Raw genomic sequence first — 14,302 nt, forward strand, 5'->3', positions numbered from 1 at the left:
TGTCTCTCAGTACATCATTAACTAATGCCTGAAAAACAGCTGGAGCATTAGCGAGACCAAACGGCAGAACCCGGTACTCAAAATGCCCTAACGGAGTGTTAAACGCCGTTTTCCACTCGTCTCCCTCTCTGATGCGCACGAGATGGTAAGCATTACGAAGGTCCAACTTAGTAAAGAACCTGGCTCCCTGCAGAATCTCGAAGGCTGATGACATAAGGGGAAGCGGATAACGATTCTTAACCGTTATGTCATTCAGCCCTCGATAATCCACGCAGGGGCGCAGAGTACCGTCCTTCTTCTTAACAAAAAAACCCCCCGCCCCGGCAGGAGAGGAAGAAGGCACTACGGTACCGGCGTCAAGAGAAACAGACAAATAATCCTCGAGAGCCTTACGTTCGGGAGCCGACAGAGAGTATAGTCTACCCCGAGGGGGAGTGGTCCCCGGAAGGAGATCAATACTACAATCATACGACCGGTGAGGAGGAAGGGAGTTGGCTCTGGACCGACTGAAGACCGTGCGCAGATCATGATATTCCTCCGGCACTCCTGTCAAATCACCAGGTTCCTCCTGAGAAGAGGGGACAGAAGAAACAGGAGGGATAGCAGACATTAAACACTTCACATGACAAGAAACGTTCCAGGATAGGATAGAATTACTAGACCAATTAATAGAAGGATTATGACATACTAGCCAGGGATGACCCAAAACAACAGGTGTAAAAGGTGAACGAAAAATCAAAAAGGAAATAGTCTCACTGTGGTTACCAGATACTGTGAGGGTTAAAGGTAGTGTCTCATATCTGATACTGGGGAGATGACTACCATCTAAGGCGAACATAGGCGTGGGCTTCCCTAACTGTCTGAGAGGAATGTCATGTTTCCGAGCCCATGCTTCGTCCATAAAACAACCCTCAGCCCCAGAGTCTATCAAGGCACTGCATGAAGCAGCCGAACCGGTCCAGCGTAGATGGACCGACATAGTAGTACAGGATCTTGATGGAGAGACCTGAGTAGTAGCGCTCACCAGTAGCCCTCCGCTTACTGATGAGCTCTCTTTTACTGGACATGAATTGACAAAATGTCCAGCAATACCGCAATAGAGGCACAGGCGGTTGGTGATCCTCCGTTCCCTCTCCTTAGTCGAGATGCGAATACCTCCCAGCTGCATGGGCTCAGTCTCTGAGCCGGAGGAAGGAGATGGTTGCGATGCGGAGAGGGGAAACACCGTTAACGCGAGCTCTCTTCCACGAGCTCGGTGACGAAGATCTACCCGTCGTTCTATGCGGATGGCGAGTGCAATCAAAGAGTCCACACTGGAAGGAACCTCCCGGGAGAGAATCTCATCCTTAACCTCTGCGTGGAGTCCCTCCAGAAAACGAGCGAGCAGCACCGGCTCGTTCCAGTCACTAGAGGCAGCAAGAGTGCGAAACTCTATAGAGTAATCCGTTATGGATCGATCTCCTTGACATAGGGAAGCCAGGGCCCTAGAAGCCTCCCTACCAAAAACTGAACGATCAAAAACCCGTATCATCTCCTCTTTAAAGCTCAGGTAATTGTTAGAACAATCAGCCCTTGCCTCCCAGATAGCTGTGCCCCACTCTCGAGCCCGGCCAGTAAGGAGTGATATGACGTAAGCAACCCGAGCTCTCTCTCTTGAGTATGTGTTGGGTTGGAGAGAGAACACAATATCACACTGGGTGAGAAAAGAGCGGCACTCAGTGGGCTGCCCGGAGTAACAAGGTGGGTTATTAACCCTAGGTTCCGGAGACTCGGCAGACCAGGAAGTAGCAGGTGGCACGAGACGAAGACTCTGGAACTGTCCAGAGAGGTCGGAAACCTGAGCGGCCAGGGTCTCAACGGCATGACGAGCAGCAGACAATTCCTGCTCGTGTCTGCCGAGCATGGCTCCCTGGATCTCGACGGCAGTGTTACGAGAATCCGTAGTCGCTGGGTCCATTCTTGGTCGGATCCTTCTGTTATGCAGATGAATGAGGACCCAAAAGCGACTTGGCGAAAACAGAGTCTTTATTCCAGTAAAGGATATAAGCAATACTCCTGGACAATCAGAGCAGAAAACAAAACATAAAAACTTAAATCCACTCGTAGTGACGAGGACAGACTGGAGACTCGACCATTAACTGTAGGTTGCCTCGGGAAGGCACCGACCGTAGCGGACTCAGACACCTGCTCACACGCAGCATCTGAAGGAGACAAGACACGACAGGGCGAGACAAAGACACAGCACAGCGAACATCATACAAGGATCCGACAAGGACAGAAGCGGAAAACAAGGGGAGAAATAGGGACTCTAATCAGAGGACAAAATAGGGGACAGGTGTGAAAAGACTAAATGAGTGAGTTAGGAGAATGAGGAACAGCTGGGAGCAGGAACGGAACATAGAGAGAGGAGAGAGAGGGAGGGGGAGAGAGAGGGATAGAAAAAGGGAACGAACCTAATAAGACCAGCAGGGGGAAACGAACAGAAGGGAAAGCATAATGACAAGACAATATAAGACAAAACATGACAGTTACATTACAGCCTTATTCTAAAATCGAAGAAAAACTAATACATTCTCATTAATCTACGCACAATACCCCATATTAACAAATTGAAAACAGGTGGAGTCCACTTGTGGTAAATTCAATTGATTGGACATGATTTGGACAGGCACACACCTGTCTATTTAAGGTCCTATAGTTGACAGTGCATGTCAGAGCAAAAACCAAGCCATGATGCCGAAGGAATTGTCCATAGAGCTCCGAGACAGGATTGTGTCGAGGCACAGATCTGGGGGAAAGAATTTCTGTAGCATTGAAGGTCCCCTTGAACACAGTGGCCTCCATCATTTTTAAATGGAAGAAGTTTGGAACCACCAAGACTCTTCCTAGAGCTGGCCGCCTGGCCAAATTGAGCAATCGGGGGAGAACGCGATGGTCACTCTGACAGAGTTCCAGAGTTTCAAGATTCCCTGGTCTGATGCAAACAAGATTGAACTCTTCGAATGCCAAGCGCCATGTCTGGTGGAAACCTGGCACCATGCAGTGGGGATGTTTTTCAACGGCAGGGACTGGGAGAATAGTCACGATTGAGGGAAATATGAACGGAGCAAAGTTCAGAGATATTCTGGATGAAAACCTGCTCCGGAGCGCTCAGGACCTCAGACTGGGCAAAGGTTCAACTTCCAACAGGACAACGACCCTAAGCACACAACCAAGACAACACAGAATTGGCTTCGGGACAAGTCTCTGAATTTCCTTGAGTGGCCCATCCAGAGCCCAGACTTGAACCCGGTTGAACAGGTTCAGGTCTCTGGAGAGAACTGAAAATAGATGTGCTGTGATGTTCCCCATACAACCTGATAGAGCTTGAGAGGGGATCTTCAGAGAAGAATGGGGGAAACAGACCAAATACAGTTGTGCCAAGCTTGGAGCGTCATACCCAAGAAGACTCGAGGCTGTAATCACTGCCAAAGGTCCATCAACAAGGTACTGAGTACTTATGTAAATTAGATTTCATTTTTGTAATTTTTTATAAATTAGCATAAAAGTCTTAACTTTTTTTGCTTTGTCATTATGGGGTATTGTGTGTAGATTGACGAGGGGAAAAAATGATTTGATCAATTTTAGAATAAGGCTGTAATGTATCAAAATTTGGAAAAAAGTAAAGGGGTCTGAATACTTTCCGAATGCACTGTATTTCACCAGTATTACAGTGCCTTCAGAAAGTATTCATACCCATTGACTAATTCCACATTTCGCTGTGTTACAGACTGAATTCCTTCTGTTTTAGGTTATCCTGCTGAAAGGTAAATTCATCTCCCCGTGTCTGGTGAAAGGCAGACTAAACCAGTTTTTACTCTGTTTATTCAGGACATAAAGTGAATTTCTTTGGCACATTTTTGGAAGTTTTACTTTAGTGCCTTTTTGCAAACAGGATGCATGTTTCCAAACATGTTTTATTCTGTACAGGCTTCTTTTCACTCTGTCATTTAGGTTAGTATTGTGGAGTAACTACACTTTTGTTGATCCATCCTCAGTTTTCTCCTAACACAGCCATTAAACTTGAACTGTTTTAAAACCACCATTGGCCTGGTGAAAATCCCTGAGCGGTTTCCTTCCTCTCTGGCAACTGAGTTAGGAAGGACATCTGTATCTTTGTAGTGACTGGGTGTATTGATACACCATCCAAAGTGTAATTAATAACTTCACCATGCTGAAAGGGATATTCAATGGCTGCTCATCTACCAATTGGCGCCCTTCTTTGCAAGGAATTGGAAAACCTCCATGGTCTTTGTGGTTGAATCTGTTTAAAATTCGCTGCTCAACTGGGGGATCTTACAGATTTTATGTGGGGTACAGGAGGTAGTCATTAAAAACGCATGTTAAACACTATTATTGCCCACAGAGTGAGTCTATGCAACTTATTATGTAACTTGTTAAGCAAATTCTTACTCCTACATTTACTTAAGCTTGCCATAACAAAGGGACTAAATACTTATTGGCTCAAGATATTTCAGCTTTTGATTTCTTATTAATTTGTAGAACTTTCGAAAACCATAATTCCATTTTGACGTTATGGGGTATTGTGTGTAGGCCACAAAATCTAAATGTAATCCATTTTAAATTCAGGCTGTAACACAAAATGTGGAAAAGGACAAGGGGTTTGAATACTTGCTGAAGGCCCTGTAAATACTGTTAATCCCAGTTGTTTGGTTACATAAATTGGTTACATAAATTTCTGTTAATGCATGTATTACTTAGTCATTTACCGTTGTCATTCTTGGAATGGAAACATTGGTTTCAGAGTTCACAACAAAACAAGTATGGGTTTATTTCATAACCATCATTTACTAGATTTGTAAATACTTTCATTGTCTTTTGTTTTGAGTGCATGTGAGCAATGAGCATATGTCTTGTTTCTCTGCCCTGATAATGTTGAGGGACTGCGTCCCTAGTAAGCTATTTGAAACATCTTTCCAACAATCTCCCCTTCGACAATCAACCATCCTCGGTGTGATAGAGCAATGGCCGGCAATTTATCACGTTGTATCAATGTGTCAATATGGCAGAGGTTGATGATCTAGCAAAAGTGTACAGGTGGTTAAAGTGTTGGGCCAATAACCAAAAGGTTGCTAGATCAAATCCCTGAGCTGACATCTGTCGTTCTGCCCCTGAACAAGGCAGTTAACCCACTGTTCCTAGGCTGTCATTGTAAATAAGAATTTGTTGTTAACTGACTTACCTAGTTGAAAAACATCCATTGTTTTTGATTAAACACATGACAATGATTAACATTACGACCACAAGATGTCACAAATGTATTTTTCCAACACTTTCCCTGGCTGCCACTGTTCTTGCTCAACAAAAAGGTCCTCTGTGTCATCACAGTTTGTGGACAAAAATATAGTATTTACACTGAAATGTTAAACATGCTAATTGCTAACCCGTTAGCTAACATTTTAACGGACCAATAATCACAAAACATTGATGGCTTGATTACAACATAACACTGATGAAGGTAATGTATTTTTTAAACATTGTTGAATAGGCCGATAATACGGAATGCTACGCTAGATAGCTAGCTACGTGTTGAAGAGAGAACTTTCAATTGGTATCGCTCCCCCTGTTTTCATTCACAGGTGGGGACTGGATTAGGTGTGAGCAGTGAAGTGGTGGACTCATGAGTTGGGATGAAAATTTACTGGGGATAGCTTTATTTGTAACCTATGTACAAATTAGCATCGTGCAATAGCGGAGCATAAGAGAGTTGCCACATCAATGTTACACTGAGTTAATTAGTTAAGTTATTGTTATTAAATGGTATTCCAATTTAATTTAATGCTATTAGTTATATTCTATTCCAATATTTTATTCCAATTAATATTTTTTTTATGAATTAAAAACAACTATTGGAAACATTTTGTTCCTGAACGTCATATTAAAGACGACTGGATATAAAAAAAAAATGGTCAGCTGTCCTTGTGCTTGTCTTCACCCCCGTCCAGGTGTCACCCATCTTCCCCATTATCCCCTGGGTACATACACCCGTGTTCTCTGTTTGTCTGTTGCCAGTTCGTCTTGTTTGTCAAGTCAACCAGCGTTTTGTCTCAGGTCATGCTTTTCCACAGTCTCTCTTTTTCTTGCCCTCCTGGTTTTCACCCTTGCCTGTCCTGACTCTGAGCCCGCCTGCCTGACCTCTCTCGTGGGAGGCCTTTGCAGAGCAAAAGGAACAACTACTTCAAGGTCTCAGAGCGAGTGACGTCAACGATTGAAACGCTATTAGCGCGCACCCCGCTAACTCGCTAGCCATTTCACATCGGTTACATGTGCATAGCCACCACGGGTAATAAGGATGCTGAGGGTGCTGCAGCACCCCCTGAAAATATGAATCAGAAAAAAATGTATATACTGTATATTAGAAAAAAATCTATTTTCACAATTTTCACTGGGCCTGTATTAGCAGAACGACGTAGCCATCTGTAGTGTGGGCAAATGTATTTTTTGGGGGTGCCCATTGTCGTGCCATTCATCTGCCGCCATAACCTCATGTTTCAGCATGATAATCCACGGCTCCATTTCGCAGGGATCTGTATACTCACCAGACATGTCACCCATTGAGCATGTTTAGGATGCTCTGGACTACATGTATGACAGCGTGTTTCAGTTCCCGCCAATATCCAGCAACTTTGCACTGCCATGTTAGAGGAGTGGGACAACATTCCACCGGCCACAATCAACAGCCAGATCAACTCTATGCAAAGGAGATGTGTTGCACTGCATGAGGGTCACACCAGATACTGACTGATTTTCTGATCCACGCCCTTACCTTTTTTAAAGGTATATGTGACCAAGAGATGCATATCTGTATACCCAGTCATGTGAAATCCATATAGATTAGGGCCTAATTTCTTTCTTTCATTGAATTGATTTCCTTATATAAACTGTAACTCAGTAAAATCTTTGAAATTGTTTCATGTAGCGTTTATTTTTGTTCAGTATATTACTGCATGTTGACTAACCAATTACAGTAAAATTAGATTAAATATAGTCATGATCAGTTTCATGTATTTCATTCGGGTAAATTTAGTAGATTGGCTTGATAGCAGCATTGACGTTGTTGGTTGGCTCGCATGCAAAACTTCGTTCACTTTTGGGAAAACGGGTCCAGCCACTTGGTAGCTATCGTTAGTTCAAATAAAGCTGAATTGTGTACAAATATTAAAAGTGCAACAGTAAACTATAAAGCATGAACCCACCATAATGATGTCGGTGAAGAAGTTAGGAATGACTGCACAGTCAGAGGGTTCTCGGTTGAACGTGGACGCGCATCGGACAGTCCTTGCACTTTGAAACCCACGCCCATCGTGACGTGTGGCACCGCATGAAATGGAGTGAAAAGAGTGTGTTCCCTTAAAATCTGAGGTTTCCAGCGCTGGACGTGTATAGGAGGCTACCGTGGACGTTCGTCGGATCCATGTATGAACTCTAACTTTGAGCTCCTCGCAACTTTGCCAGGTCTAATGTTTCCTGACCAAGTGACACCAGCGAGAGAATGCGGCTGCTTACTTACGCAAGTTTGTTCTGGTTTATGCTCAAGTCAGGTATGTTACCCCCGGGATGTGTTAATTGCAATGACAAGCGCAATAGCTAGCCTACCTAAATTATTTGTAATAACATCAATGTACTAATTGTTTGTTTAACGATCTAACAATATTTTGAGAGGAAGAGAAGCTCAGGGTGGGTTATTGATGGCCAGTAGGCTACCATGCAGGGCAGGCAATGCTACTTGGTTATTTGTTTAGATAAAACAACATTTGGGGGTCATCCGTTGAAACCGTTGTAATAGCAAACTTTTCGGTACTATTTTGTGACATTATCCTACTGCGTCTTTACGCACGGTTTGGAACGGTTGATGTGTGAACGCAAAATTATTTTTCACACCAGCTTGTGGATGTGAAGAGAACCATGCGGGCTTGATTTCCGATGGAAACATTGTTCGAAAATGTTTCACAAATAAGGGTAAACTACCCGTAGATTGAACCTGGTGTGTATTGATATGTACATTATGGTATATCTGTTTTTTGTTTTGTTTGAGAATAGATTATGGGTAGTTCAACATATGAATGTGTTTTGTTCACAAATACAGAATGAGTTTAATGCTAATAGCACTGCGCTGTGCTACATATGAAATAGTTATGTCTGCCTGGCAATAATGTTTGATTTATCCCTGGAAGCTGGTTTGACTGATTTAGTTGAGGAATCCCCATGTACAGTGACATTTTGCCTACTGTCTGTCATTTACTAACAGTTTTTAAGATGTATGTTTACCCAAGCAGAGCTCCAGAATATGTGACATTTGGATTGGGTTTTGGCTACTGTTGCACACTGGATGATGGAAAGGAGGATACCTAGGCAGTTGTACAACTGAATACATTCAACTGAAATGTGTATTGCGCATTTAACCCAACTCCTCTTAGTCAGAGAGTTGCGGGGGGCTGCCATAATCGACATCCATGTCTTCGGCACCCAGGGAACAGAGCAGTACTGATTGTGCAGTCATTCTTTTTCTTTGAGTCACTACTCAACTGTTGATGGATTTAGTTGCTTGCTGTGTCCTAGTTGGTAGGAAGTGAATAGTCTGCATTTAGATTTTATTCAGGTCCATTTTCATGTTGAATAAGTTCTGACAGGGCTTTCTTTCTCTCGTGAAGAAAATTGTATTTGCATCTACCATGTTGTAATATCTGATTATCTGTCAGGGGAGCACATTCTTCAACATGCACAGTGCATCAGGTAAATGTTTCTTTCCATGTCTGTCATTGTCAAGGTATATGGTTTTGGTGAATTACAACAGATTTATGATTATGACTTAACCACAGTAATTGCAGCCACAGTTAAGTAATTCAGTAATATTGTCAACTCTAATAAGCCACTTGCACATTATCACCATTATCTATTCATCAACAGTGGTGTAAAGTACATAAGTACTACATAAGTTGTTTTTGGGGTATCTGTACTTTACCATTTATATTTTTGACTACTTTTACTTTACTACATTACTTATGAAAATATTGCACTTTTTACATGACACCCAAAAGTACTTGTTACATTTTGAATGCTTGGCTGGACAGGAAAATATTTCAATTCACGCACTTATCAACCGAACATCCCTGGTCATACGTATTGCCTAAACACATGTTTCATTTGTAAATTATGTCTAAATGTTAGTGTGCCTGTTGCTTTCCATAAATAAATAAAAATGGTGCCATCTGAAATGATTAATACTTATGTATCAAAAGTACATTTTAAACCAAATACTTTGACTTTTACTCAAGTAGAATTTTACTGGGTGACTTTTTTACTTGAGTCATTTTCTTTTAAGGTATCTTTTACTCAAGTATGACAGTTTGGTACTTTTTCCACCACTGTAAATCAATAAGATCGTCCCTTAATTTCTTCATCAGCTATGAATCATATTATGAAAAGGTATGCCTACATGCATTCACCTAAAAGGGTTCTTCTGCTGTCCCCATAGGATAATTGTTTGAAGAACCCTTTTTGGTTCCAATTTAGAACCCTGTTTAATGGGTTCTGGTATTTAATGGCGCCGAAGGAGATGGCCGCCACTTTACAATCCCGTAACCTATTGTGTATGTTTATTTTGAACACAATGTTTCTGCCACCATGTCTTATGACCAAAAAGAGCTTCTTGATATCAGGGCAGCGATTACTCACCATGTACTGGAGGAATTCTTCTTCAACGAATCGGACAGGAAGGATTTACACCAGACACCCAAAAAGGCCCTCATCCCCGTCATTTGCAGGAGGAAAAGATGAAGATATCGTGGACGACGGTCCGGGTGCCTTGTAAGGATCTATCACAGAGAGGATAATCTACCTTTACCATTGGTCTTATTAGCCAATGTACAATCAATCAATAATAAAATAGACAAACTACGAGCACGTATATCCTACCAACGGGACATTAAAAACTGTAATATCTTATGTTTCACTGAGTCGTGGCTGAACGATGACATGATTAACATACAGATGGCGGGTTTTAAGCTTTTCCGTCAGGATAGAACAGCAGCTGGTAAGACAAGGGGTGGGGGTCTGTTTATTTGTTTGCTGTTGCATGAAATCTAAGGAAGTCTCGACTGTTTGTTTGCCTGAGGTAGAGTATCTCATGATAAGCTGTAGACCACACTATTTACCAAGAGTTTGCATCTGTAGTTTTCGTAGCGGTCTATATTACCACTGCAGACCAATGCAGGCACTAAGACTGCACTCAATGAGCTGTATACGGCCATAAGCAAACAGGAAAACGCTCATCCATAAGTGGCACTCCTAGTGGTTGGGGACTTTAATGCAGGGAAACAAATCATTTTTACATCATTTCTATCAGTCTGTTAAATGTGCAACTAGGGAAAAAACGAGGGGAAACAACTCTAGACCAGCTTTACTCCACACAGAAATGTGTACAGAGCTCTCCCTCGCTCTCCATTGGGCAAATCTGACCACAATTCTATCTTCCTGATTCCTGCTTTAAAGCAAAAACTAAAGCAGGATGCACCAGTGAATCGGTCAATAGATACTAGCACAGACTGGTTTTGCTAGCACAGACTGGAATATGTTCCGGGACTCTTCCGATGGCATTGATGAGTATGCCACAAGGCTGTTGGCGCAGTGGTTTAGGGCACTGCATCGCAGCGCTAGCTGTGCCACCAGAGACTCTGGGTTTGCGACCGGGAGGTCCGTGGGGTGACGCACAATTGGCCTAGCGTCGTCCGGGTTAGGGAGGGTTTGGCCGGTAGGGATATCCTTGTCTCATCGCGCACCAGCGACTCCTGTGGCGGGCCGGGCGCAGTACACGCTAACCAAGGTCACCAGGTGCACAGTGTTACCTCCGACACATTGGTGCGGCTGGCTTCCGGGTTGGATGCGCGCTGTGTTAAGAAGCAGTGCGGCTTGGTTGGGTTGTGTTTTGGAGGACTCATGGCTTTCAACCTTCGTCTCTCCCGAGCCCGTACAGCAGTTGTAGCGATGAGACAAGATATTAATTACTAACAATTGGCTACCACGAAATTGGGGAGAGAGGGGGGTAAAAATTAAAAGAAAAGTAAAAAAAGTTTAAAAAAGAGGAGTACACCACATCTGTCACTGGCTTCATCAATAAGTGCATCCATGGTGACTGTACGTACATACCCCAACCAGAAGCCATGGATTACAGGCAACATCCGCACTGAGTTAAAGGGTAGAGCTGCCGCTTTCAAGGAGTGGGACTCAAACCCAGAAGCCTATAAGAAATCCCGCTATGCCCTCCGACAAACCACCAAACGGGCATACAGGACTAAGATTGAATCGTACTACACCGACTCTGATGCTCATTGGATGTGGCAGGTCAAACAATTACAAACTACAAAGGGAAGCACAGTTACAAGCTGCCCAGTGACACGAACCTGCCAGACAAGCTAAATTACTTCTATGCTCACTTTGAGGTAAGTAGCACTGAAACATGTATGACAGCACCAGCTGTTCCAGATGACTGTCGGATCATGCTCTCCGTAGCCGATGTGAGTAAGATGTTTAAACCGGTCAACATTCACAAGGCTACAGGGCCAGACGGATTACCAGGACGTGTACTCAACACCATAGTGCCCTCAAAGCTCATCACTAAGCTAAGGACCCTGGGTCTAAACACCTCGCTCTGAAACGGGATCCTGCACTTCCTGACGGGCCGCCCCCAGGTGGTAAGGGTAGGGGACAACACATCCGCCATGCTGATCCATAACACAATGGCCCCTCAGGGGTGAGTGCTCAGTCTCCTCCTGTACTCCCTGTTCACTCATGACTGAATGGCCAGGCACGACTCTAATACCATTGTCAAGTTCTTCCCGATGACACAACAGTTGTAGGCCTGATCACCGAGAATGATGAGACCGCCTATAGGGAGGAGGTCTGAGACCTGGGTGTGTGGTGCCAGGACAACAACCTCTCCCTCAACGTGATCAAGACAAAGGAGATGATTTGTGGATTACAGGAAAAGGAGGACCGAGCATGCCCCTATTCTCATCGACGGGCTGTAGTGGATCAGGTTGAGAGCTTCAAGTTCCTTGGTGTCCACATCACCAGCAAACTATCATCGTCCAAACACACTAAGACAGTCGAGAAGAGATGGCAAGACAAAGCCTATTCCCTCTCAGGAGACTGACGGGATTTGGCATGGGTCCTCAGATCTTCAAAGGTTCTACAGCTGCACCATCGAGAGCATCACTGCCTGGTATGGCAACTGCTCGGCCTCCGACTGCAAGGCACTACAGAGGGTAGTTTGAATGGCCCAGTACCTCACTGGGGCCAAGCTTCCTGCCATCCAGGACCTCTATCAGGCAGTGTTAGAGGATGGCCCTAAAAATTGTCCCTAGTCATAGACTGTTCTCTCTACTACCGCACGGCAAGCGATACCGGAGCGCCAAGTCTATGTCCAAAATTGCTTCTTAATAGCTTCTACCCCCCCCCTGCCGTAAGACTCCTAAACCACTGATCAAAGTGCTTCCCAGACCCCTCTTTTACGCTGCTGCTACTCTCTGTTTATAATCTATGTATAGTCACTTGATCTCTACCTACATATACATATTACCTCAACTAACTGGTGCCCCCACACATTGACTCTGTTTGACTCTGTTCTATTTGTTTGTTTTTTTAAAACTTTTTTTTCTTTACTTAGCACTTAAAAAATGTTTCTTAACTTAAAGCATTGTTGGTTAAGGGCTTGTAAGTAAGCATTTCACTGTAATGTTGTATTCAGAGCATGTGACAAATACATTTTGATTTGATGTAGAAACCTTTCCCCAGAGGGTTCTGCATGGAACCCAAAATAGTTCTACCTGGAACCAAAAAGGGTTATCTTATGGGTACAGCCGAATAACCTTTTTTGGAACCCTTTTTTCTAAGAGTGTAGTAGAGTTTGGACATATCAACACATTTGTGAACTGTTTGATAGTATTACCATGCCATATGCCCTCTGTACAGTATATTTCATTGTCCATGGTGTAACAGGCTTTGGTTTTTCCAATTATGTTTTGAGGTTGGACTTTAGCACGTACTGCACACCGATTAGTCACACCGATTAGTCAGTATGTGTTACACCGGTGCTGGCTTGTCCATCTCGTTAGTAGGAAGGTGTTTCACCTGTGCTGGCCCAGGTGCTTTTTAAAGAGTGGCTGACCCAGTACTCCAGGTATCTTGATATATTCTTTGGGTTAACACCTTTTAGTTGGTGCTCCCTATTTTGCTCCCTATTCCTAGACAAACAATCTGTTATCTGATTTCTCTGACTTAGTTTTGCTCTACCTTTTTGGTTTGCTCCCTGTCTTTAAGTTTGGCCTGTGCATTTCTTTTGTTTACCTCATCTTGGGCAAATTTAGTGGGTCTGTTTTTTTAAAAATGTTTTTATTTTTTTAGGGTCCAGTTGTTGTTGCTAGTCGACTTTCAGTGGTCACCCCATGAGTGTCTTTCAGATCCCCTTCTAAACCCCCATGTCACGTCCTGACCTTAGTTGCTTTTGTATGTTTCTATTTTAGGTTGGTCAGGGTGTGAGTTGGGGTGGGCATTCTATGTTTTGTTCTTGTGTTCATATTTCTATGTGTTTGGCCTGGTATGGTTCCCAATCAGAGGCAGCTGTCAATCGCTGTCCCTGATTGAGAACCATACTTAGGTAGCCTGTTTTCCCACTCTTGTTTGTGGGTGGTTATTTTACGTTTCAGTGTTTTTCACCATTCGGGACTGTTAAGGTATTTATTTGTTTGTTTGTTTCCTGTGTTCAGTGTAATAAATATGACGAACACTTACCACGGCCTCTCCTTCTTCCACTTACGAGAATCGTTACACCCCATCTTTTTCGTTTTGGTCGTTGGTCCACTGACCTTTAGATCATTCATCCGTTTGAGTGACAGTTTTTGCTTTTCTTGCTGAAGAATGTAACAATAGGTATACCAGTGTCTCACTTTATACTTTTGTATTGTACTTTGCAATTCATGCCGGTAAGTCAATTAAGAACAGATTCGGAATGACAACCTGTGTTACTCCTGTATGTTGTAGGGCTGGCTCTGCAGATCCAGTGTTATCACTGTGAAGAGGTCACTCAAAATGACTGCTCCACACCTGAGTTCATTGTCAACTGCACTGTCAACGTTCAGGACATGTGCCAGAAGGAGGTATTAGTGACAGAAGACGGTAAGCCAAATGTGATATGAATTTACTTGACTTAAACCCTTCTACTCTGTGAGGAACATACAATAAGTCT

At 43.4% G+C, this 14,302-nt stretch overlaps 1 protein-coding gene across 1 annotated transcript in view; it reads left to right on the forward strand.

Moving 5' to 3' along the window:
* The first annotated feature begins 7,273 nt into the window (after window positions 1-7,273).
* Window positions 7,274-14,302, forward strand: part of LOC118385913 (ly6/PLAUR domain-containing protein 1-like) — a 33,054-nt gene continuing 26,025 nt past the window's right edge. Inside the window, exons 1-2 of the mRNA XM_035773140.2 lie at window positions 7,274-7,601; window positions 14,098-14,232. Of these exons, the coding sequence (XP_035629033.1) occupies window positions 7,553-7,601; window positions 14,098-14,232 (184 nt within the window). The 5' untranslated portion in view covers window positions 7,274-7,552. The remainder of the gene's footprint in view (window positions 7,602-14,097; window positions 14,233-14,302) is intronic.

This window comes from Oncorhynchus keta, chromosome 7 (genome assembly GCF_023373465.1).
Source record: "Oncorhynchus keta strain PuntledgeMale-10-30-2019 chromosome 7, Oket_V2, whole genome shotgun sequence".
Taxonomy (NCBI): Eukaryota; Metazoa; Chordata; class Actinopteri; order Salmoniformes; family Salmonidae; genus Oncorhynchus; species Oncorhynchus keta.